The sequence below is a fragment of the Caloenas nicobarica genome, chromosome 1, assembly GCF_036013445.1.
Source record: "Caloenas nicobarica isolate bCalNic1 chromosome 1, bCalNic1.hap1, whole genome shotgun sequence".
Lineage (NCBI taxonomy): Eukaryota > Metazoa > Chordata > Aves > Columbiformes > Columbidae > Caloenas > Caloenas nicobarica.
In genome coordinates this window covers 194,105,352-194,131,377 of record NC_088245.1, presented here as the reverse complement: position 1 = coordinate 194,131,377, position 26,026 = coordinate 194,105,352, and the positions used below count along the sequence as shown (strand labels likewise).

Sequence of the window (26,026 nt, the reverse complement as noted above, 5' to 3'; positions counted from 1 at the left end):
CCCATCAGGACATGTAAACTGCTTTAAAAGCCCAGGCAAAGACCTAATAAGTGACAGTAGGCACTGATGCCCAAGGGCACATGCAGCAGTTGAAGTCCAGTTCATCCATGAGCCCAGAACAGGAATTTACCTGTCTCTTTTCTGCAGGGAACATCCTGAGGGCTGACCAGAATCCACAACGCTAAAGATTCATATGCTTCCTCAGAACAACTGGTTAAACATTAGAAACTGTGCAGAGAAAGGCAGAGATAGGATTAGATTTTTTTAATGCACACGGTTTCTCTCAAGCCAGGACCTCTGCAATCACAGCAGCTCACTGGAGAGCAGCTCCTGGGTCCACCAGCCTCCAGGGGACATGCCTGCTTTCCCGAGGCATGCCAGCCCAAATGGGATGTCTAAGTCCTGTCCGTACTGATCTCCAGGTTAGCCACAGCAGGTCAAAAATATTAAGTGGTCACAGAAAGAAAAAAAGATCTGTAGCTTCTTGTCCATACGACCTGCATGAACCTTGCACATACTTGCATATACACACCAGGTTCTTTATAAGCCAGAGAACCAAGTGTAGTCACCTGTTTTAAAAATAGCCATGCAATATTTAGTCTCTGAATAGGAAGGTACCTGAGATTTTTAAACTTTAATGTTCAAAATGTGAATAACAACCACCTTGTCATGGGGAGAACGAAAAATATCAAAGTTTCTAATCGCTGCCATACAATGAGGAACTGAACCTTACAAAAAAGCAGTGTGCAGTGTTCAGAATAGCTATACTGTAGTTTCAAAGATATGGTGAAGTAATTTCACTTCGCAAAGAAATTAGTTGCAGTAGCAGACAACTAAAGGTATCACCCCAAGGCCATTAGAAGCAGACCCCGCCAAACAGTAGAACAGTGTTGTAGCTGACCAGGTACAGCAGGACGGTCTCCAAGAACAGCTCTGTTGTAAAGAGGCATGAAGTGGGCTACATAGCCACTTTTTCTTAAATCATCACTATTTACTTCATCCATTCAACTAGCCAGACAAACCCAACAAATCAATGTGCTAGGAACTCCTGAACTCAGCAATTAAAATAAAAATATTCATTAGATTCTTACACTTGGGCAGGATAAAACTTAGTTCTATGTTGCCTTTAAAAGCCTACCCTAACAAAATATCCCCGAACAGCTTAGATTTCCAGCCCACACAAGTTGGTTATCAAAAGAAACAGACATGAGAACAATGAGGGAGAAAGCCTGCATGCATTTCTTCCTTAGACTCTAAAACCAGCTTTACTGAAAAATCAAAGTTAACCACCCAGCGGCAAAAATGCGACAGTCACAAACACCAAGAGCTAGCAGCAAGGGCATCAGATACCTTGAAGGGAGCTGCTTACAAGTGGTGTCTGATTTTTTTTTCCTTCTGAGATGCAATTGGAACTACTTGACCAACAGTAATGCAGCTGCAAATGCCTTGCAGAGGTTTAAAATAAGCAGCTGCTTGTTGCTCTGCAGGTTGCCCCCAACTCCAAGTTTAACTTAGTCATGTTCTGGCTCCTCCTATACCAACCAGTATTCAACGGTCTATAAAGACCTGATCTGAATAGCAGAAAATCAAGTAGTACAGCTGCTTTCTATTTATAAAAATTATAGAGCCAAATCTTGTCACAAAACACATCCACATCAACTCTGATGATTTTATGAACTGGATGTTACTTTTGTCAGTTTTCAGAATACTCGTTGGGCAATGGGAGGGAAAAAAACAACCCGCAAAAGTCCCACAAATATCATAGAATGGAATAATAGAATCACAGGATGTCCTGAGTTGGAAGGGACCCACAAGGATCAGAGTCCAACTCCTGTCCCTGCACAGGACAACCCCACAGTTCACACCACGTGTCTGAGGGCGTTGTCCAGTCTCTTCTTGAACACTGTCAGGTTGGGGCCGTGACACCTCCCTGGGGAGCCTGTTCCAGTGTCCACCACCCTCTGGGGCAAGAACCTTTTCCTAACGTCCAGCCTCAGCCTCCCCTGGCACATCTTCCTGCCATTCCCTCGGGTTCTGTCACTGGTTGCCAGAGAGAGCAGATCAGCACCTGCCCCTCCTCCTCCCTTTGTGAGGAAGCTGTAGCCACCATGAGGTCTCCCCTCAGTCTCCTCCAGACTGAACAAATCCAGTGCCTTCAGCTGCTCCTATTACTGCTTTGTCTCCAAACCCTTCACCAGCTTTGCAGCCCTCAACAAATATCCCTCAACAGAGCCAAGACGCACTCATCTAATCTTTGGGCAGTGATCTCAGTGTCATCACAGCTCAGCCTTGGTCACACTCAGACTGAGGCAGTGTCCAGAGTCACCCCATCTCTTGGACAAAAATCACTAACCCACAGTTCTGAGAGACCCATCACACAGCTCAGACTGGATCTGGATGATCTATATGCACGACCCAGTACCAAGGTACATAGAATTACCTTACTTGCAGGATGAAGAAGATAGAAAGTTTTGGGAGGTTGCAAGTTTTGGAGAAACTTGGCAGTGAATTTGACACTGAATATACCATAAGCAAAAACAACCCTCCACCTTCTGACCACAGACAGTTCTGAGCTTAACACTTTACCAGATGAAAGACTGAAGCTCAGTGAGAGACCATGAGAGAAGTGAATAACAGCAAATGGTTCTACATCCATACCAGAACAGCCTTTCTTGAACTGTGAAAAAAGTTCTTTTGACCTTCCAGCCTCTACTGAGGTTGCCAAATCCTGCCTCTCTGCTCAGGATGATCAGTTTTTCAGCCAGCAACCTCTGAGTGCTCAGTACATGCTTCTGAAGAAGATTCTGTTTTGCAGGAAGGAGATAGGCATTTGAGCTCTCAAACAGACATCTTCATCCTACCTGCATCCAGTTAGTAGCTTGTCTTCGAGACCCTAACACACTTATATCGCAGGTTTTTCATTCATTTTTAAGACTTTTTGGTTCTTCCTTACTAGGGCCCACAACAGCTCTTCCAAGATCACATGTTAAGGCAAATAACCATGGGTAACATCCCACACAGGTTTAGAAGCTCTGATCAAAGAGGTCCCTGTAGGAACCTGAGATTCTGTGTGTTATATACAAAAGATATATGCAGGGCATAAATAAAACAATACTAGAAGTGCACAAAGACGGCATATTTTATAAAGTGAGACAGAAGACCTGTGAAGTGAAGCAATTTTAAGTCTAAATGTGTGGCATGACAGGGAAAACAGTAAGAGAAAGCGGATAAAGGAGCAAGATTTTTAACAGTTATCAGTTTCAATGCCTACCACTGCATCATCTAATCCAGACACTACAGGAGAAGCAAGTTTAAAAGAATAGAAGAAAACTCAAAGCAAGACAGATGCCAAAAGGAGACAGCAAAGAAGCCTTTCCAGAATAGTGTGGAGGTACCTAAACCTGATTTTTCAGAGAAAGCACCAAAAAAGCCTAAATGTGAATGAAGAATCCAACAGACGGCCACTGATTTTTTTTTACCATTTTAACTCTGCTGGTATTTTTGAGAATATTGACTTCTCTTCAGCAGAATGGCAGTTCAAGTACGGCATGAAATTAGGTCTTCCTCACACATTTGTTAGCTTGCCTTTTCTTGGAAGCATTAAGGATAGCTACTGACAGGGAGAAAAAGATTTTTCTTTTTTGAAGGATGAATTGAGTATTGCTCTGCATAAGCAGGTGAGCTTCACTTATATAGGACTGTTGGCAAATAGCAGACTGCAATACATCAGAGATCCTACAAATAATTATTTCTGCAGTCTTTGGGCAACTGTGCAAAGGGAAGTCCAAATCCCCCAAAAGCAATTACACCATCAACTAGGGATGGCTATTTTGTTAAATCACTTCCAATTGGGCAGCCTTGGTTGCCCTGGAGAATGTGGTAGGATTTGCACATCTTAAGAACAGGCACAGCCATAGATCTTAACACATTTCAGGCACATCAGATAGGCCAAAAACTGCATAACCCACAGGAGCCAGCACTTCTCCAGGTTTGTGCTCATGTGAACAAACCCAAAGAGTTTACTTCCTATTCTAGCCCACTGAATCAAATCAGATTTACTACATTTCCCTCAAGCACAGTTTTGGTTTTCATTACCATAATTTTAGGGATATGAACTGCAGGAAAATACATTTAAGCCTAGCCATTCTACTCAGTGCAAGGTCAGATTTTTCCAAGTATCCAGTATGGATTCAGATATGCTCCTACTGAACACAGAACTCATACTCTAGTCAGCTTCCACCAGTACTAAGCACTTCTGGAAACCAGAGTCATTTTACCAGTTCAGTGTCCCACATACTATTATTGTGCACTAAAGCCCAAAGTTCTCGTCAAGTTAACTCTCTGCAGTTCTAAGAAGCTTGTAGAACAGACTGTTCTTGCCTCTGTAATTTTATATCTGGTACTTTTAACAATGGAAAATACAATATTAAGCTGGTCCTGTGGGATAGAGCACACAGCCTTGCTAGATCTTACGAAAGGAGCAATATCAACAGTTGGTTTTAGTGTCTTGTTTCTAAATGCAGTGCAGCACCACATGTTCTCCAAGAAGCCCTCGTCTTCTGCATGTTCACAGACCTGGGTATTAGTGAAACTGAAATATTAAATTTGGAAGACAAAAATAAGTATTTCAATAAAAGCAATGACTACCCTCCCCTCCTAGGAAAAATTTTGAGGTATTTTATAACCAATCAACATTAAGACAAGGAAATTCAGAACAGTAAGCAATGATCAAGATGAGGAGAGTTACCTATTCCCTCATAATGCTCTCCAAACCATTAGAAGAACACAGAGAAACATGTTTTGTTGTAGTTGCAACTTTGTGAGCAAGGAATTCAAGATCTTTTCTATGCAGTCAGAAGCCTTTCCAAAGCAGCTGCAAGGTTGCAGAGAGGCACCAGAGCCTTGGCCTCCATCCAGCGTGATGGACCAGCAGGGAATTTCAGAAGAGGAAACGTGCAGTCACTCCCTGGCAGGCAACAAAGTGTTCCAGGAACTCAGGAAAGGGGTATTTGGTGCAACAAGCAGTAATATTAGTTGTAATAGAAATATTAGAAATTATTAGAAATATTAGTCATATTAGACAACCGGTCTTAGCAGACACAGAAGTATATACACCATGTCATCTTTTTGTATGCCCTGCCAGAGACCACACATTATATACATGACAAAAGCCATCTTGAAGGAGATCAAAAGTTTTGCTGACAACTATGTTAAAGTTAAATTACAACTGCATTGGCAAACTGGAGAGACTTGGGTAAGCCCAGGCATATATACCATACCCCAACTGTAAAAAAGCAAAACAACACCCACTCCTCCCCAAACAACTAACCAAAGAAAAAAAAAAACCACCCACACACAATGACCCCAAAAAAACCTACACATTTTGTTTAAAGAAAGTCATTATAACCTTTACATTTCCAAAACTATTTTTACAAGCCAGAAGGCTAAAAGCAAAGCTCACCAATAGTTAGTTCTGAGTTCCACCAGCAGGATGTTGCTATAGGAGCTCTGGCTTAAAACCTGGCAAAGCTTTAGCTTTCACACTGACACCTTCACAACAGCTTTCAATAGGAAGTGAAGAATATTGTATTCAATAGAGAAGGCAGGAGGAATTTTAGTGAGAACAAAGTAATTGTTCAAGTTGGAACTTGGCCAGAATATAGGACTTAACACACTAACACTTGTGGAAAGAAAAATATACCAGTCCTATGAATTTCTCATGGAACAGAAGGTATTCCAAACCACAGTTTTATCTTTCTTCTAAAATAGCATAAGTTCCAGCAGCATAGTGTTTTCTCATGTGCAGTGTCTTTGGAATGTTTATTTTTCAATTGGGAAGTGTAGCACTAAGAACAGCATCGCTGGCTGCTCCTGCTCAGAAGCTGAAAAGAGTGGTAGCAATTTGGACAAGGTCCTGTAGTGTGGTGAAGAAACTGATACCGATTTGGAACTGTCTGCAAGAGTTATCACACCATTGCTCAAGACGAATTTCACTAGCATTTTATAAGATACATCAAATGAAATACCAAGATTTGGTCACCTAACTACAGGACTCACAATGCAAAAAATGCAACAAATGAACTTTAAAAACAATAGCTAGGTTAAACAATTCTTGGAGTAGACACTTGGTTTTTATCAGGACATAACATTTTTTCCTACAAATTTTTTTTTCCAAAGGAAAAAAAAATTAAAAGTCACATGCTTTTAGTTCTAGTCATGTCTTTCCTACAACTTCTTCCAAATACATGCTGGTAAGTGAATTTGCTAAGAAGAATGGTTACAGAAATATGAAGTTCAGGTGAATGTAGTAGAATATTTCAGGAACAAATATTTCACTCATAATCACAGTCACAGGCACAAGAACTCAGTCAATTAGTCTTCCAGTATGAAAACAAGCCCAGCACTGAAACAGGTACCAAATCTGAACCAAAGCATAAAAGTTCCAAAAACACAATAGAAACTTACTCAGTTAACTATTTTTCATCAGTACCTTCAAAAAGGCAAGCACTTTGCCAAATTGTGAATGGCAATGGAAACTGGAATAGTGGTTCAACTTAGAGGTTATGCTGTCTGAATTATTTCCTCATTCCAAATACACAACAAGGAAAATAACTCTAAGTATAGTCATGGTCACAATAATGGGATGAATTTAAGGAAGACAAATTTTCGGCCATATAGTAGGAATAATTTTAAGTTCAGCCTGTCAGGCAATTGAATAGTTACCTAAGGGAAAGAGTGAAACACACTTCACCTGTGTCATTTAAAAACCAAATAATATCCAATCAAAACAATATCTTTAAGTACTTTTTTAGTGTAAACAAAAGAAACCTAGGAAAGTTAATAAATAATTCAGAGATGTTTCTGACTTGATAAGCATGTATTTCCTCATAAGGGAAACACCCTGCGTCCAGGATGTTTAGACTGGTTTATGCATCTAACGGACACAGCAATCTTTTTTGAGAAACATTAATGCACTTCGGACCAGAGTCAAGTCTTTGCTTTCTGGATTCTCAGTTGAGCAGACAAGTCACTGGAATTAACAATATTTTTTTCCCCCTTTAAACACTAGCTATGTGTTTGAATGATGTAAATGATGAGAGTGAGGCTTGGGAATTGTCATAGCTCAGGACAGTGATTAACAAGAACAAACAGAAGCCCAAACATTAAGCAGAAAGTCATTGTCACTCAACAGACAAGATAATTACCAAAATTTGTAGGACCTGCCTTCTCCTGAAGTTTGCCCATATTAGCTTTCCAACACAGAAGTAGTAGCATTTTGCAAGTTTACTTCGCTCTTGCAAAGCAGTCAATAAGCTTTTCTTAAAAGTACTCATACAAAAGTGTCATAAAATTGCTTTACGCATACCTACATGCACACTGGACAGTTTAGGCAATAGCTTCTAATAATCTGTGAGTATTCTCTATTCAAGAGTGCAGAGCGCACCACCATCATGCTGCAACCCCAAACCTTCCTCCCACTTCAGTTATCTGCAAACATTGAAACTGCCAGAATGGTTCGTCCCTCATGGTTTTCAAAGTCAGGAGATAACTACTGCTGTCATGAGTCGTCCGAAATAGAAGAGAATGAGCATTGATAATTTAGTAGGTGACAGATGAGGGAAAACATAAGATGTATATACAGGAAGATGTAGCACATCCATAATTTTCTTTGGGACCAATTAACATTAGAATTGGTTTGCATAATTTTAATCAGAACACTGTTGTAGTTTTCTGTCACAATAATGGGGATCTTTTCTAATGAAAGCCAACAAGATGCACTTTTGATTTAATAAATAAATACATTCTGAACTACAGCACAGAATAATCACTTTGTCAAATACTTATACCAGCAACAATATGAGACTTACAGGCATAAATATTTATGAAATATTCCAGATGTTCGTTTTGTAAGCTATATTATTGACATCTCCTCTAAATGATGATGGAAGACCAGAAGCATTCAAGCTATGGCCTTACAACTCGGAGTGCCAAGATGAGTTTTTTCATCTCCTCATCTCTCTTCCCATTACTTAACTGACGAAGTGACACTAACAATTGGCACCAGGTACTCTCCACAGGCTGCTTTTTTCCTTACCTTGTCCCACCATCTGCTTTTAATTCATTAAATCCCTTCCCTTTCAACATGTGAGCAGATGCACTCTAGTCAAAAGTATGTTCATCCCAGAACATTTAGTGTCTGTTCTCAGCGATGTTTGTGGACTCATGTCCTCACCCCACCCACTCCATGTTCTATGTGAAACTGCAATACAAGTGGGAAAACAGTCAGGGGGGTTTGTTGTTATTGGAGAGTTGTTTAAAGAACACACATTTTCTGACCTTGTTGACTTCTTTCCTCAGTTTTCTGCACACCTTTTATACCTACAAACCAGCAAAATCATGCTGATGTAGTAGTCAGGAAAAGGCAAGTACCCCTGTGGAAACAGCAGCTAGTCCACAGAAATGGCTGTTGCTGGATTTCCTCCATTTCTGTTCATGGTGTGCCACTTCATAGTTCTCTGTGGAACAGCATGTCTGATATAAGCAGGGCAGAAAGGCTGACAGATTGCACAGCAATTGAGACATTTTTCTTGGTGTTCCTATTGCCTGAGCTTTGTCAGAAGCAAAAACCCTACAACAACATAAAACCTCAGGAGAAATACATTGCTCAAAACAGACATTGCAGTATCTTTTACCAATAGAGCAGGCTGTAGGCTGATGAAATAACGACAGCTTCACTGAATTCCCCACGGCTATATGGATTTCCACCAGCACAACATGAGCAGCAGCAGAAGGTCAATACTGCACTGGAAAACACGCATCAGGAAGGGGAGGTGTAGTTCTAATAGAGATGGGTTTATCCAATAAGTCTAGGAAAATTGCTGTAAGCAATTCAGGAGACTCCTGGAATGCATCGAAGATAACTTCCTAAGCTAGGTAATAGACAGCCCTACCAGGGGGCATGCAATACTGGACCCGATGGTCACCAGTGCAAGTAAGCTAGTCGTTGACATCAAAATTGGAGGCAGTTCTCAGTACAGGAAAGACATGGACCTGTTAGAGAGGGTCCAAAGGAGGCCACAAAAATGATCAGAGGGCTGGAACAGCTCTGCTGTGGGGACAGGCTGAGAGAGTTGGGGTTGTTCAGCCTGGAGAAGAAAAGGCTCCAAGAGACCTTACTGCAGCCTCTCAGTGCTTACAAGGGGCCTAGAAGAAAGATGGAGACAGACTTGTTAGCAGGGTCTGTTGTGATAGGTCAAGTGGTAAGGGTTTTAAACTAAAGGAGAAGAGATTCAGGCTAGACACGAAGAAGAATTTTTTTTTTTTTTTTTAACAGTGAGAGTGATATAACACTGGCACAAGTTGCCCAGAGAGGTGGTAGATGCCCCAGCCCTGGAAACATTCAAGGCCAGGCTGGACAGGGCTCTGAGCGACCTGATCTAGTTGAAGATGTCCCTGCTCATTGCAGGGGGTTGGACTAGATTACCTGTGAAGGTTCCTTCCAATCCAAAATATTCTATGATTCCATGAAAAGAAGCAAGCAAAACTGGTCAAAGCAACTTCATTACCTTTAAAAGGTACGTATGTCACCAGATCCAGTGAAGCGTCACAGTCCTTTTAGAAGGACAGGAGAAAGCAACAGAATTTCTCCGTACCAGCAACTTTTCACAACTTGCTATGAAATAACTGAATAAAACTTTGGCTGGCCTCTGCTCCAAATTCTACATAGTAGATGTCTGAGGTGAGTGATTACCACGCACTCTATGTCACCTTCTTCATTTAGGAACACAGAAGTTCTGAATAGTAGCTCTGAAAATTCAGATCGGGGGTTGTTTCTGCTGCTACAAAATCCCAAACCCTCTCTCTAAGGGCACTAACTCATTTGTTCACCCAGTTGCAAGGGACTGCAGCATCTATACAGAAAAAAACCCTTAGTTTAACATTCTTGTTCTGTAGACACGTGTGGAAAAGAATAATCTGCTCAAACAACACTCCAGCACCATCACCTCAATCAGTATCACAGAAATGGCCAGTAATGTAAGCAAAAGAGCAAAAATCACGCAGGGGCAGCCCAGCAAGGATGTGGTCCCAGCCTCACACCACACATGTCACTGGGGATGGTTGCTTCATCGTGCTTACATCTGTGAGAGAAATTAAAGGAAGGGCTACTTCTGCTGGCCAACAATTATTTGTTAGTACTGAAGTACTCATAAACTGCCTGGAACCATTTAATCTATAAAACGCCAATGAATTGCTTCTTCCTGACGCAACTGCTGTGAATACGGCATTAAACCCATACAAAGGCAGAGTCACTGTCACCTGCAGGAAAGTTCCATTCGACAAAAAAGAAATCATTCCCAAAGCATACAAAGTCATAAAAATATTTCTGAAACACCATATATTTCAGTTACAGATAATTCAATTCAAGGCAGGCTCTTCAGTAGAGAATTAAATATGCTGCCATAACACTCAAGTTAATGTACTTCTCTGCCCAAACAGCGATCTGCTGTGCAAACTAGCTTTCTAAGAGGTATAACCACTAGATTAATGACAAAACTCCATTTTGTTATTTAAAAAAAACCACCCTCACTTCTACCTAAGCCTTAACATTTTGCTGCTCTTACAAAAGTGAATAAAAACAGGTCCTTTAAAGGAACATTTGAAAACCAGAGACAGACGATCAACAGCTCAGATCTCATAAGTGAAGCCATGAGTTCAACTGCCGTCCAAGCAACATTCACTTCCACTGAAGAGTAAGTTTTGCTTGCTCTGAGCTGGTTTCATACTGACATCCCAATCAGTGTCAGGAAAGATAACATCTGTCAGTCTCTGGAAAAACTTTTAACGAACAAGGCTTTTCCTTAAAGAATTGTTAGGTTTAATTTTGCAAGCTTCACCAAGGCTCTCAAGGGGTATATTTTCACCCACTGTGCCAGGGGCCTGTTAAGAGACACCGTAAGAGTGGAAGACTTAACCCCACCAGAAGATACCATCTCTCCCTCTTAGTGTAAAGTAGGGCCAAGTTTACTACAGTTTCATTTTAAAAGATTACCCCTGAGAATCAAGTTCAGCTACAGTTTATGCCTAAAGCCCAGCAAATGAATATACAGTAGATCTTAAGTATATTTAGGAAAAAAAAAACAACACACACACCACTTTGAAAGGCCAATGCAGCTGAAACTCCCCAGAGAAGATGAAAATGTTGCAAAAAATTTATGAAATATTAAGTCACATGATTTTATTCTATGTTGAGAATAGCAATATAACTACTTCTAGAGTGGTTAAACATCATACCACTAAGTTTAAAGACCCAGATCCCCCTCCCAGTTAACATTTTTGTTTGAACACTAAATCCATTTAATATGAAATTTCCTCTTGCTATGCCAATTATATTTTAAAACTTTTTCCTGTGAAGTTTAAGTGCACTGTCTTATTTGACACACAAAGTACTATTAAAAACAGCCCAGAGTAAAAAAAAAAAGTTTTTCTTTCTTCAGTATCAAGCACCTGGCAAGTAAATGGAAGGTCCCTGTAAAGCCTTAAACGCTATTAAAGGCATTCCTCTTTTTCCCTGGGGATTTAAAACTCAGTTATTTTTATTCCCCTTTTTAAGCCTATGAAATTACATCATCTTTCCCCCTGTGATTTATGCTTTCCAGTATTTTTTCCAGCATTGTTCCTCAATTTGCTAATTCACTAATAATTAAAACTGCTGTTGGCTCAGTCCTGAAATAACAGGAGAGGAAGTGTCCAGTGTCACATGTCTCTGAAAAACAAGACCTTTCATTATCTTCAGTTAATTACAGATATTAATGTAGTAAAATTTTAATAATCTGCAATTTGTGATTTGTTTCAGCTACATATGTCTTTGACCTAGACAGTCAAATCTTCTGAGAAATGAACTAACAAACTGCTTTGGAAGGATCTCAACCAAAGCATTGTGACAGAGTATGAAAGAGCTTTCTCTTTGTTCCGTGTTTGTTAACCTCCCCACATATACAACAGCATAAACCTGTAACAATCTCAGTTCCCTTCCTGGGCACTTGGTGCCCTCTAAACCCAGGTAACTTTGCACAAAGAGGAAAACACTGACCTTCTTACTAGTCCTACATCTGGGCCTGTTGTATTCAAGAGAAGATTGCTGCAGCTGTGTGAGCTCCCTCTTGCAAAACACTTGTTCACTCCCATAAAACAGCTGCACAAGTGAGACCCCTCCTCTAATACCTTATAACCTCTCCCTCCACATGCCTTCCCCCCCAAAAAATATGAAAAAATATCAGTCAGCAGTAGAAAAAAAAATTGCTATCAAAGAGCCAATTTAGGTAAGTCATTGCAGTTGGAAGCCATTTCGAACAGAATTTGAGACAAGGAAGAAGAGCACTGGCAGGATGGGGGGGTGAGGAGAGGTGAGGATGGAAAAAGACACTTTTCCCCAGCCACAGAATCCCAGAATCACCCAGGTTGGAAGACACTGTTGGAAGTCATCTAGTCCAGTACCCTTGGCTAAAGCAGGGTCAACTAGAGCAACTTGTCCAGCTGGGTTTTCCATGTCTCTAAGGACAGAGACTCCACCACCTCTCTGGGAAACCCATTCTAGTATTGGAACACCCTCACAGTAAAATAGTGTGGGTTTTTTGTGTTCAGACAGACATTCATGTGTTTTAATTTGTCTGTTGCATCTTGTCCTGTCACTGAGCACTGCAGGGAAAAGACTGGCTCTCGCATCTTCATTGGTACCTATTATACATTTATACAAATTGAGAAGAAACCCTCTGAGGCTTCTCCAGGCTGAAGAGTCCCAGCTCTCCTCCTACAAAAGATGCTGTAGTCCCTGAATCATCTCTGTGGCCCTGCACCGGACTGCTGCTTTCCAGCCTGGCAACCCCCAGCATCTCCTGGGGCACAGGGCTACCGCTCCCCTGGTACAGGACTTTGCATCTCCCCTTCTTGAGCTTCATCAGATTTCTCTCTGCTCAGTTCTTCAGCTTGTCAAGGTCCCTCACAGAATGGCAGCACAACCATCCGGTCTATCAGCCACTCCCCCCAGTTTTGTATTGTCTGTGAACTTGTTGAGGGCAGCACATACATATATAAAGACAAGACAAGACTGCAAAACAGTAGTACAAGGTCTCCGTGTAGTCATTCCCCACAAAGTACATCCTGATTCTAGGATGAAAGTAAAACTACTTGTCCACCTAAACCAACAATTGCTTCTAGGTCACAGTTGTCCCCAAATACCAGCAACGAACACAGACACACATACATGGACACACACAGTCCTCTAAGCTGCATAATCTTTTGAAGTTTAAAATGACGCAGCCTTCCTGCTATGCAGAAAGTAGAGCAGGCCAGCTTTGGGTTTTTGTTTTCTTTGGGCTCTTATTTCCTTCTGAAGTAATCATGACATAGGATCACATCTGCGTATGGATAAATCCACAAACAGCATCAAATGTTGCTGTGACCTAATAAAGCAAGCGGTAGTCTAACAATCAAAATTGGGCAAATTGCATTGTTACACACATTCTTGCATAGCATACATAATTAAAAAAAAAGACAAATTCATCCAGAGACCTTCTCTAGAGCTGAAATGAACAGTCACAAACTACTTGCTAGCAAATTCCTACTGCTTACAAATGATCGCATCCACACTACTCCTTCTCAGTGTCTACTATAATGAGGCAATCAGGTATAATGTTTTCTCATGATCTTTTATTGTTTTATAAAAGAGATTTGACTCCTTTGGGATTGACTGTTGCAGAGGGAACTGCATTATTAGATTACAATTTTAGTGAAGGATTTGCTTCCTCCTCTGTAGGAGCAGGAAAGAAACTACCCCAAGTTGCTTTCCAGCATACTTATACAACTGCTTCCAAGAGCTAGCAGAGCTCTACCAGCAGGAGGGAACATGCAGCTGATTGAATGCTCACCTTACAGGTGTACAAGCTCTACTGCTGCACTGTAGAGCATCCTGTCAGACAGGAAGAACTGAAATGTTAAACTCTGTTGGCCTATCAGCCAGCCTTATGAACACTTCCACAGATCTATCTGTGGTATAAGAGAAATACCTCTCTACAGCCCTCCTTTACTCCCCCCAGCACACTCTCACTTCATAATTGATTTCTCTGCTGTGAGAACTATCATATTATCAAGTGGCTCACCACTGCAGCTTGCTTCCTCTTGAATATCACTATTTCCCCTACTACTATATTTCCTATAAGCACTATAAGCATGAAAGGAAAGCTAACATACTAGCTAAAGTTTCACAAGCTTTGTGCCCATTTTGTTACCAGAAAAAGTCCCAGAGTTTCTTACCTGCAACAAATGACTGCTTTACAGGAGAGTGCCAGGTCCAGGAAGCTCTGCCTGACTTCAAATGAAAGGGCATACTTCAGTGTGTGGCCATCAATAATCAGAGCAATATCATTTTCCTTGCCCAGTGACTCCCCCAAACTGGTACAATGTTGAGTCAGAGAGGCTCTTGTTGCCTGAAAAATAAACAGAAATAAACCATGTTTCTTCTTAATGTGAGAAAAGTGCGTCCGAACTGCAGCAAGGTATCTCTGGACTCTGCAATGGAGCACAGTATACGTGCACCTAAACTGGCAGTGATGCAAACTCATCTTTTAACAAGACCTTGTGCAGATATATTAAATGTGGTCACGGATCAGCAAAAGCTGCATCTGCTTGCCTAGGAACACATGCATTTCTTCAGTGCAGACTCCGCCATCTCCACTACACACCCTGCATGATGCATGTGCTCCCAGTACTTGTGATACATCCTCTTTGACTGTAGGGCAGGTAGAATCTAATGCCTTTCATGGCTTTTGACACCATTCAAAGTATTGCTATTTATTCAGACAGTATATCCTACCCCAAAAACACCTTCACTGACAGCTGCTGCCAAGAAAAAAAGTAAATGAAGTGTTCATGTTTTGCTGTCAACACAAATATTTCAACCATCCTGCTACATTGAAATTCATGCTTAAAGCAGTCTATTCCATTCCCATGCAGGTTAGTTTAACCATCAGTTCCAGCTGAGTTAATCACTGCTAAATAGTTCAAGAAGTTGCTCATGATCTGAAGTGTATGTGTACTTTTTGACAGAGAAGGTCTTGACACACAGGACAAAGAATGTCAGAACACGAAAAGCAAAGACTTCAGTATCAGTCAAACATTGCTTTTAGGTAACAAATGATCGTTAACTGCTAGATTATATAATTTTTCAGTTTTTCCCCTTTGTTCAAAAAGTAGCGTCAGTGGCATACACAAAATTAATTGGGTGAGGGGTTGCCATAACATAAACCAGTTTACAGCCCATTGTTCTCTCCACTCTTAAACTAGCCAAAAAAAAGAGCAGATGCACTCCTCATCTTAACTGGGCAGCTTTGAATAACTGTACTAAACCAAGTGTTACACATGCTTCTGCTACTTGATATTTAAAGATACTTGTTCTGTGATCTTTCTGTGTTGGTCTAAGCAAAATATATATTTTTCTTTATATAGCAGAAAAAAACCCACTAGAACAGAGTTATAACTGTCAGAAATGAAAATGTGACATTTATGCCTTATTGCAACCTATTAACCTTTTTATAGATACAGATTTCTCCAGAGAATTGCAAAGCCACAAACTGTTGCCAAGTGCTACATTTCCTATTTGCCCCTGTAGTTTAACAGACTGATGTTAAAAAACCAAACACAACAACAACAAAAAACCCCAAAAACAACAAAAAACCCCACAAAACAAAATCCAACAACCCAAAAACAACACACACCAAACCCACACAAACAACAAAAACAACCAAACAAAAAAAGCTAGTTACTCTGGACTACACACCTGCTGGTCTTGAGGAGCAGATGACCTCAATAAAGGCCAGCATCGATGTGGAATCTGGATTTCTCTCTATATTCAAGTACGACAAGAGTTGAGGTTTTGCACATTGTTGAGAAAACCAAAGATATAAAGAGACCTGCATTTGTGAACTCCCTTATGAAAATGACATAAGAAGTTGTATCCCTTTCATGTCAAAGACATCTGAGCCACAAAGCTCCAGTTCCATATCACACTATTAACATAGTGAGAAATACGTTTACATTCCTAAAATGCTTCCTTCAGTGATTTATTCCAGCATCTATCCACAAAGGGAAGAGAAAAAACAAATGCCTTCCTAGTACCACAGCTTAATTTCTTTATCTAAGCTTTCACAAACTGTTTCTGTGTACTCTAAGGAACAGAAATGTTATACTGATATGTTTTTGCTTTTCCTCTTACTAAAGTGATGCGAAACTCCTTTGACCCGGATGCTTGCAGGGCTGTTTCACTTTTTTCTCCCTCACTCCTCACCATCCGTGCAGCGCTTTGTCTTAAATACGCCTTCGCAGAGGTGCCGCCGCCATGGCTGAGGGGCCCAGCTGTGCCCTGTGGAACCAGCCATGTCCGGCATGGGGCAGCCCCGGCCTCTCCTCCCCAAGGGCCCTGCAGCCCCCAGTGCCTTGCCATGGACACCCTGAACAGCTGGCTAGATGCTCGAGAAGCTCGGGTAGATCAACTCAGGATGTCAGACTACCAAAAAGCGAGAGCTACTCCACACCTCCAGGACAGAGAACCACAGGCAGTGCTTCTGGCTCATGGCAGCGGGCCTCTCACACTCCCCACATCCTCTTTTTCTTATTACCACATTCCAGTAACACCACCCTAACCCAAGTTCTCATGCTTGCCAGAGACCAAACACCAATAAAATTATGGCTGCTCAGATTTACACGGCCTGCTGGTGCTTCCCAGCCTCCCCACAGCCGCAGTTTGTGACGCACCTCGCACTGCAGGCCTCAGGAGGGCTGGATTGTGCACAGCCAACACTGTCCTCTGCTCCTCTCACTTACCCCCTGCTGCCATTTCAGTGGCAAAGTTTTAACGAGATTGTAAAAGTAGTATTCACCCTGGCTAGAGGTATCCTGACCACAGCCATCAGCAATGGCAACCAGTGCAAACTTCATTTCCACCACAGTAACAGCAGGACTATCCCAAATACTTTGGACTTCAATCATTCCAGTAGTGTTCTCCTGAAATAACCAGCAACAAAACCATTCCCTTTCTGTTCATTTAGGATTTTGGTTGGTTTGTTGTTGCTTTGTTTGTTTGTTTTCCAAAGATTTCTACTACAGGATTACATCAATGATCTTTAAATGCCAATGTTCATAGGGTCGTGGTAAAGGGTTTTGTCCTTTATCTTTTTATTTCCGGCTCAAATAAGAATCACTTTGTTTCAAAAAAATACACTAGCTTCCCAAATTAAATAACTATATAATTCCATGCATAATACCGAGTGAACTTGATCTGACTTGTGTCAAGACAGCCACCGCAATACATCAAGCAGCAAGATTGAGTGTACTGTGGTGGTTACAGGCTACATATTTTTGCTTGCCTTGAATCATATTTCTCATACAAACTCAATAAATATGTTAAAAGTCTGAAACGTATCACAAAACTGCTAAACATGGCAGCACTTCCAGACATCTGCTGTGCAAAGTTCTGAAGTTCGAGTAGATTAGTTTTACACAAATAAAGCCAGTAAAATAAAAGACAAAAAATAGCCACACTCAATCAAACCAGACCACAACAGTGGCCAAAAGCAATCAGCCAGGAACTGAACGCAAGAATACAGCAAGCATATACCAGCACTCCTGGAAGAGTCTCAGGGCTTCCAGCATTGGTGGCTCAGGGACCTCCTGAACCTGGTGCAGGGTCTGTTACAGGAGAGGCCTCAATACCCAGTTACCATCAGAACTGTGGGAAGTAGATCCAAAAGTTAGCAAGGGGAGAGGGTCACCTCTCCTTTACAGTAAACCAGGATGCAGAACAGCATGTAGGCAAGGAGTAAACCCCAAGAAACACTGGCAATTAAAGGAATTTGAGGTGGTGAAGAAGTTGAGGACATGACAGCAGTCAAGACAGCATTACTGACTGGAGGATCAAGTAGCCAGAATGACTGAGCTTTCCTGGGCCAAACAGGTAGGAGGAGAATCAGGCCACTTTCACACAAAGGGGGAAAAAAAAGGTGGGAGTGGGTGCTTTGCAATTTATTTTCTGTCGCCCCAGTTATTGGTACAGTAGTCAAAACAAGCTTGCTCTGACTCACTAAGAAACTAGCCCCAAACTGGAGGCAAATTTGCAGATTGAGTTAATGAGCATGAGAGTGCACAATTCAGCCATTTCAGACATTTTGCACCTTCTTCATTACAAGAATGACTGCATCATTCCCTGCTTCCTCGTTAAACTGTGAGAGATTAGATTTATGACTTCATAGCATGCTTTAGTTATGCTCTACTTGAACACTTAACGCAAAGTAGATGACTATGCTTAAACCATTACAGACTGGTGCTGGGAAAACAAGGGTATGTCTTAGGTGGAAAAAACTCTTGTCTGCTTCAACACCACCATGTAATGACAACATTCACAGAAATCCCAAAGATGGTATAAAGGATACAGTTTGGGTAATGTCATCAATAACAGAATTATAACCCAAGAATTCTTGCCCCTGTGATCTTGGAGTAAGTGTAATTTTTTTTTTTTTAATTTCTTTTTTGTTACTGCTTCCTGTCAGTCTTGCTCAGACCTTTTTCTTGTTCTCAAAAGCAGAATTAGCCCCCAACCTCCTCCCTAATCTACCCACAGGATTAAAAATTTCTCTGTTTGAAACCAAGGAAAACAGTCCCTCCCTTAATCCCTGCCCAGCCCTTCTGGCACTTCAGAGGAAACACCCTCATTGCTTCTTCACCTGACCCAAAGGAAAATGAAGGGCCAAGGTCCCACCATCCCCCTCTTGCTCGGGCACGGAGAACCTGAGAGCAAGTTCGGGATGGTTATTTAATACCCATCATCTGTTGCGCAAAAGAAAATGTCACCTGGCAACAGAAAGATTTACAAAAGATAATATTTCAAATAAAATTAGATTACTAGTCTCTCCATAGCTTACTATCGTGGTTAAGCATAAGCCTCAAGCAATTCACATTCTGGTCTCTGATGTTACTCATCTTACATACAAGACGTCACAGAATTAATAACAGGTATAATAATACCCCGAAAAGCTGTAAGTCAGGGACCTCAGTTAAACAGCATTTTGCAAAACTCTCAATGTATTCTTCCACACATATGGTTAACTTGCAACCTAACAGCTTATACAGCTAAAAAGCACTAATTATTATTTCTGTTTCATAGAATGGTTTGGGTTTGAAGGAACCTTAAAGATCATCTAGTTCCAACCCCATTGCCATGGGGGTAGGGGGACACCTTTCACTAGACCAGGTTGCTCAAAGTCCCAACCAACTTGGTCTTGAACACTTCCACGGATGGGCATCCACAACTTCTCTGGGCAGCCTGTTCCAGTGCCTCACCACCCCCATGGCAAAGAATTTCTTTCTTACATCTAATCTAGGTCTACACTCTTTCAGTTTAAAGCCATTACCCTCTGTTCAGCCACTAGACACCCTTGGAAAAAGTCTCTCCCCATCTTTCCTGTAGGTTCCCTTCACGTACTGGGAGGCTGCTATAAGGTCTCCCCAGAGCCTTCTCTTCCCCAGGCTGAACACCGCCCCATCTCCCTCAGCCTTTCCTCACAGGAGAGGTGTTCCATCCCACTGATCATCTTCATGGCCCTCCTCTGAACTCTCTCCAACAGGTCCATGTCCTTCTTACACTGGGAGCTCCAGAGCTGGATGCGGTACTCCAGATGGGGTCTCACAAGAACAAAGTAGAGGGGAGGATCACCTCCCTCAACCTGCTGGCCACAGTTCTTTTCATGCCACCCAGGATACAGTTGGCTTTCTGGGCTGCAAACGCACGTCACCAGCTCATGTTGAGCTTCTCATCAACCAACACCACCAAGTCCTCCTCCTCATAGCAGCTCTCAATCCATTCACCACTCAGTCTGTATTTGTGCTGGGGATTGCTCTGACCCATGTGCAGGACTTACACTTGGCCATGTTGAACTTCATGAGATTTGCATAGGCCCACCTCTCCAGCCTGTCAAGGTCTCTCTGGCTGGCATCCCTTTCCCACCAGTGTGTCAACTGCACCACACAGCTTGTTGTTGGCAAACTTGCTGAGGGTGCACTCAGTCCCACTGTCAATGTCACCAAAGATGTTACACAGCATCGGTCCCAATACCAACCCCTGAGGAACACCATTCATTACTGGTCTCCATGTGGACACTGAGCCACTGTTTGCAACTCTGAGTGCAACCATCCAGCCAATTCCTTAACCACCGAATTGTCAAGCCATCAGATCCATACCTCTCTAATTTAGAGACAAGGTTGACATGCAGGACAGTATCAAATGCTTTGCACAAGTCCACAGAGATGGCATCAGTTGCTCTTCCCTTATCTACCAATGCTGTAACCCCATTGTAGAAGCTCACCCAATTTGCCAGGCTTGACTTGCCCTCAGTGAAGCCATGCTGGCTGTCACCATGCACCTCCTTATTTTCCATGTGCCTTAGCAAAGTCACCAGGAGGATCTGCTCCATGAACTTGCCAGGTAGAGTTAAGGCTGAAGAACCTGTAGTTCCCCAGGTCTTGCATCACTCCTGAGCTTGGCAGAGGTAATCCTTGAATATTAACCAGCTTTCTTGGGCCCCCCTTCCCTCCAGGGCTTTACTCGACCAACAAGATCCCTGAAGAGACCAAAGTCTATTCCCCTGAAATCCAGGGCAGCAAGCTTGCTATGCACCCTCCTCACTACCCTATGGACCTTGAATTCCACCATTTCACGGTCACTGCAGCCAAGGTTGCCCTTGAGCTTCACGCTTCCGACCAGCCCCTCCTTGTTGGTGATAAAAGTCCAGCGTAGCATCTCTCCTCGGAATCACAGAATGTTAGGGATTGGAAGGGACCTCAAAAGATCATCTAGTTCCCTGCCAGAGCAGGAACACCCAGATGAGGTTACACAGGAAGGTGTCCAGGCAGGTTTTGAGTGTGTCCAGAGAAGGAGACTCCACAACCTCCCTGGGCAGCCTATTCCAGTGTTCCGTCACACTCACTGTGAAAAGGTTTCTTCTCATATTTAAGTGGAACCTCCTGTGTTCCAGTTTGTACACATTGACCCTTACCTTATCATTGGTTGTCACCAAGAAGAGCCTGGCTCCATCCTCATGACACTCACCCTTTACATATTTATAAACACTAACGAGGTCACCCCTCACAGTCTCCTCTTCTCCAAGCTAAAGAGACCCAGCTCCCTCAGCCTTTCCTCATAAGGGAGATGCTCCACTCCCTTCATCATCTTTGTGGCCCTGCGCTGGACTCTCTCCAGCAGTTCCCTGTCCTTCTTGAACTGAGGGGCCCAGAACTGGACACAATATTCCAGATGAGGTCTCACCAGGGCAGAGTAGAGGGGAAGGAGAACCTTTCTCGACCTACTAACCATCCCCCTTCTAATACACCCCAGGATGCCATTGGCCTTCTTGGCCACAAGGGCACAGTGCTGGCTCATGGTCATCCTGCTGTCCACCAGGACCCCCAGGTCCCTTTCCCCTACACTGCTCTCTAGTAGGTCATTCCCCAACCTATATTGGAACCTGGGGTTGTTCCTGCCCAGATGCAAGACTCTACATTTTCCCTTGTTATATTTCATTAGTTTTTTCCCCGCCCAACTCTCCAGCCTGTCCAGGCCTCACTGGATGGCAGCACAGCCTTCTGGCACGTCAGCCACTCCTCCCAGTTTGGTGTCATCAGCAAACTTGCTAATAGTACATTCGATTCCCTCATCCAAGTTGTTGATGAATATATTGAACAATACTGGTCCCAGTACTGACCCTTGAGGCACTCCACTAAATACAGGCCTCCAACTAGACTCTGCCCCATTGACCATGACTCTCTGGCTTCTTTCCTTCAACCATTTCACAGTCCACTTCACTACCTGATCGTCTAGTCCACACTTTCTCAGTTTAGCTGCGAGGATGCTGTGGCAGACTGTGTCAAATGCTTTACTGAAATCAAGATAGACCACATCCATTGCTTTGCCATTATCTATCCACCTGGTTATGTCTTCATAAAAGGCTATGGGGTTGGTTAAGCATGACTTCCCCTTGGTGAAGCCATGTTGACTGCCCCTAATGACCCTCTTATCCTTGAAATGCCTTGAGATGGCACCAAGGATAGGTTGTTTCATCACCTTTCCAGGGATGGGGGTGAGGCTGACCAGTCTATAGTTACCCAGGCCCTCCTTCTTGCCCTTTTTAAAGACTCATTGGCTTCTCTATCACTTAGACATGGAAATTCTAATCAATGCTTTCCAGAAACCTCCTGGATTGATTATGCCCTGCTGTGTCATCCTGCCAACCAATACCAGGGTGGCTGAAGTTGCCCATGAGGACCAGCCTTATGAATGTGAGACTGCCCCTGTCCAAAGAGGGCCTACATTTACTCAATCTTCTTGGTCAGGTGGCCTGTAGCAGATCAGATCCCCACTGTAGTGTCACTTGTTTGTGCTCTCCCTCTAATCCTGACACATAAGCTGTCAGCAAATCATCCATCCACAGGTGGAGCTCCATGCACTCCAGCGAGTCATTGACATAGATGACTACACCCCCTTCTCATCTCCACTGCCTGTCCTTCCTAAAGAGCCTGTATCCTTACACACTAACATTCCAGTCATAGGAGCCATCCCACCACATCTCCATGATGCCAATAAGATCATAGCCCTGCAGGCATCACACACCTAACTTCTCTTGTTGATGCCCCATGCTACATGCGTTTGCGGACACTTGAGAGTTGGCCTCTCAGCGTAGTTTCTTTCAACTACTTACAAATGCCATGTTTTAAAAAAGAAAAACTGCTGCTCCTGTAGGCCAATGCAATTAAGCAAAAGAAACTAGCCCTAAATCTCACTGGGTATATAATACTTTCTAAGCAAGCAGATGAACAAACATTTGGAAACCATGGGGAATTACATCCTTCCATGGGCAACTCATTACTGACAACTAGAGTAGGAATCTCAAATACTTTGATACCTAGCCTAGCTTTTATCCCTTGATGTCAAACAGAGTAAGTTTCTTCTTTGAGTCACACCAAGCAAGAATAAATCCTTTACTAGAACAAGCACGGTGGAGCAGAAGTCCATAGTAGTTTTAGGATACTATCTGGATGAACTCAGACCAGTGGAATATACCTGCCACCTTTACTGAGTACTCATCAAGAGTAAACGGAAAGTTTGTCAGAGATTCTGACAAAAATAGAGTATTACGGAGAACATTACAAGCACTTCGCTTATCCATAATAAACTTGGGTTTTCCTCCCTCAAGATTTCCTTTAGACACAGAGCACCCAGCTGTTCTGGGGAAACGTGGAGAGGTACCTGCCAACCAGACCTTATTGTACTAGCATATCAGATGAATTCCCAGCAAATATTAAAGACAAATCCAGTTTTACTTAAAGGTCAGAAGGTACGTCAACTGAAAAGTCCATCGGTTTAGTTGCCCTGTTCAGTGGGCTATCCAAATAAACACGGACACCTCATTAGCCAGTAGAGGACATGTGCAAAAGCTTAAGCTGTCTGTTGAATCAGAGCAACATGATCAGTTTAAGTAGAGCTTCACAAGGGCTTAAGAATCCATTTGTGCAAGACCACCAAGCGAATCAAAGTTTCAGAGCAAACATTAAAAAAGGATCAGACTGCAAAAAGTCAACTGCAGAACTGAAACTGAGGAAGCTAAGGAAATTACGTTTTAACTTAATTTTATTCTACTTTCCCACATTTGACGTAGTTGGGAGAGTCGTTTCTAAAAATATCAACAATTCTGACTCGTACAAATAAATTTAAGGGTTAATGTTGTAATGGTCTCTACGGTTGACTTAGATTCAAGACGTGATGGTACTTTCCATAATAAACCTACCCCACCTGCTTTTCCTGTTTGGTTTCCCCATTTCCATTTTAACAAGTCACAACCCCAAATACAAACCTTGAGCAGAGCATTTACTTGCATTACTGCCTTAAAACAAGCTTTCAGATTTTATTTTTCTGTATGTGCACAGTTTCCATCCAGAACACAGAGTAATATTATTAGTACACTACTATAAATCTCCATAGCAGAACAATTTGTTGACAGGCAGAAAATAAAAACATCCTGAAGCAGAGTTTGTGTGGTATTTTCTCTGGACTGCAACTCTCGGGATCTTTAACAAACCTTTTAATAGCATGTTTGTATATTCTCACTTTCTAAAGCCTCAGAAAAAACACCCTGCTATGCCCAACTTGGTATTTAAACAAAAAAACTGACAAACAAATTCTGGGATTTCCCAGGCTATTATTTTGTAACTTAACAGAGCAAATACTAATAATTTCCACACGATGCTTAGAGTAAATTTGGAAGTCAATGCAAACAGAGCTCTGCTAACTTCACTGAAAGCAAGAGTTGATGCCTCATATTGTAATAAAAACATTAGAAACATTAAAATCATAGAACAGAATCAAATTGTTTCAGTTGGGACTCTCAGGATCATTAAGTTCAACCAAAACCTAACTCTAGCACTAAACCATGTCCCTAAGAACCTCGTCTAAACGCCTTTTAAACACCTCCAGGGATGGTGACTCCACCTCCGTGGGCAGCCTGTCCCAGTGCCTGACAACCCCTTCTGTGAAGAATTTTTTACTAATATTCAATCTATAGGTTATATAACAAGACATTAAGAGAGTGGTATTTGTGCACCTTTGGGCATTTTGACAGTTTTTTCTTTTTTTGTGTGTGTGTTTGTGGTTTTGTTGTTGCTTGTTTTGGGGTTGGGGTTTTTTTGGTGCTGGTTTTGTTGGGGGGTTTTGGTTTGTTCATTTGTTTTAAAAAAAAAAACTGTAGCACACCATAAAGCCCATTCCTTCCCATGTGCACTTGGGAAGTTTGCATGCTACAGCAAGAAGTGTTAGTATGTGAGGTAATTTGGTATCCACACAGAACAACAGTATCGGATGATTGCCAAGAAAAAAAAGTCTGTAGGCCTTGCAAAAACTTAACCCGAAGACATCTTTTGCACCCTAACAGCCATTCCCTAAATTCCTCTTACAAACAAGCTAATAACCAGAGGAGAACTGGACAATTGCTTTAAGATGATCAGTTCCAAGTCTCCTCACCCTTTTCTCCCCTGCTTTCCCCAGAAAGGCTCGAAGTCACTGAGATGATAGCAGGAGAAAGATATGAAGCCTCATTTTCAAGCATAGAGTGATATGTGGCCCACAAGGCAAAAGGTCTTGAGAAGAAAATTAAATGGCAAGTAGCATCACATAGAGAAGGCCTCTTTAGGTGAGGAGTACTGCTCACCCCTGGATCTGTGACCTCTGAGACACACTCATTAAGCCTAAATTGGTCTCACATTCTGGCCTTCCAAGGCATCTATATTTCATGCATCCTTCTTGTGTGGCCCTTCCTCCATCTGAGGAGACCTAAAGTGATCCTCACAGAACAAGCTCCTGCAGTAAGAGATGTTAAACTAACAGTCACATTAGTTTGCCTGTGAGCTAAGTCAACTGCATATAATACTTGTTGCTGTGTTTATCATAAATCTAGAAAGCACTACTAGCTACATAAGTTAAAAGATTTTTTCCAAGTTAACTTCTTCCATCATCCTAGAATTCACTTCCAAACCACTAACTCTGTAAGAAAATATAAATTACACAATCTGCTAACTCATTGTTGTGGAGTACCCTGAAGTGCCTGCTCAAGCTATTCTACCAGTTCAAGAATTTACTGCTTATGGCTTCTGCTTTTTCCTTCCTACACATAGATTAATGTGAATAATCACACATAACTCTTTTACTGTGCTGAAAAAAGTGGTTTCAAGTACAATACCAACCATGCCCACCACCCCTCAGTGTTAAATGTAAAATGTTCTGAGAAGAACTTACGAAAAGCAAGGACTTCACTGCACAGCCCCATCCAAAACAACACTTGCCAGCCCTACTTCACAGTAATTTTTCTACTGTATCTTAATTGCAACTTAGAAGCTTCACCACATTTGGTGAAGTCTTTCACTTCAAACTGCCTAGCTG

The 26,026-nt window shown here is 42.1% G+C and overlaps 1 protein-coding gene across 1 annotated transcript in view; it reads right to left on the bottom strand.

Annotated features, from left to right (window-relative positions):
• ATP8A2 (ATPase phospholipid transporting 8A2) overlaps nucleotides 1–26,026 on the bottom strand; it is a 301,460-nt gene that overhangs the window by 184,736 nt on the left and 90,698 nt on the right. Inside the window, exon 24 of the mRNA XM_065654983.1 lies at nucleotides 14,311–14,483. Within this exon, the coding sequence (XP_065511055.1) occupies nucleotides 14,311–14,483 (173 nt within the window). The remainder of the gene's footprint in view (nucleotides 1–14,310; nucleotides 14,484–26,026) is intronic.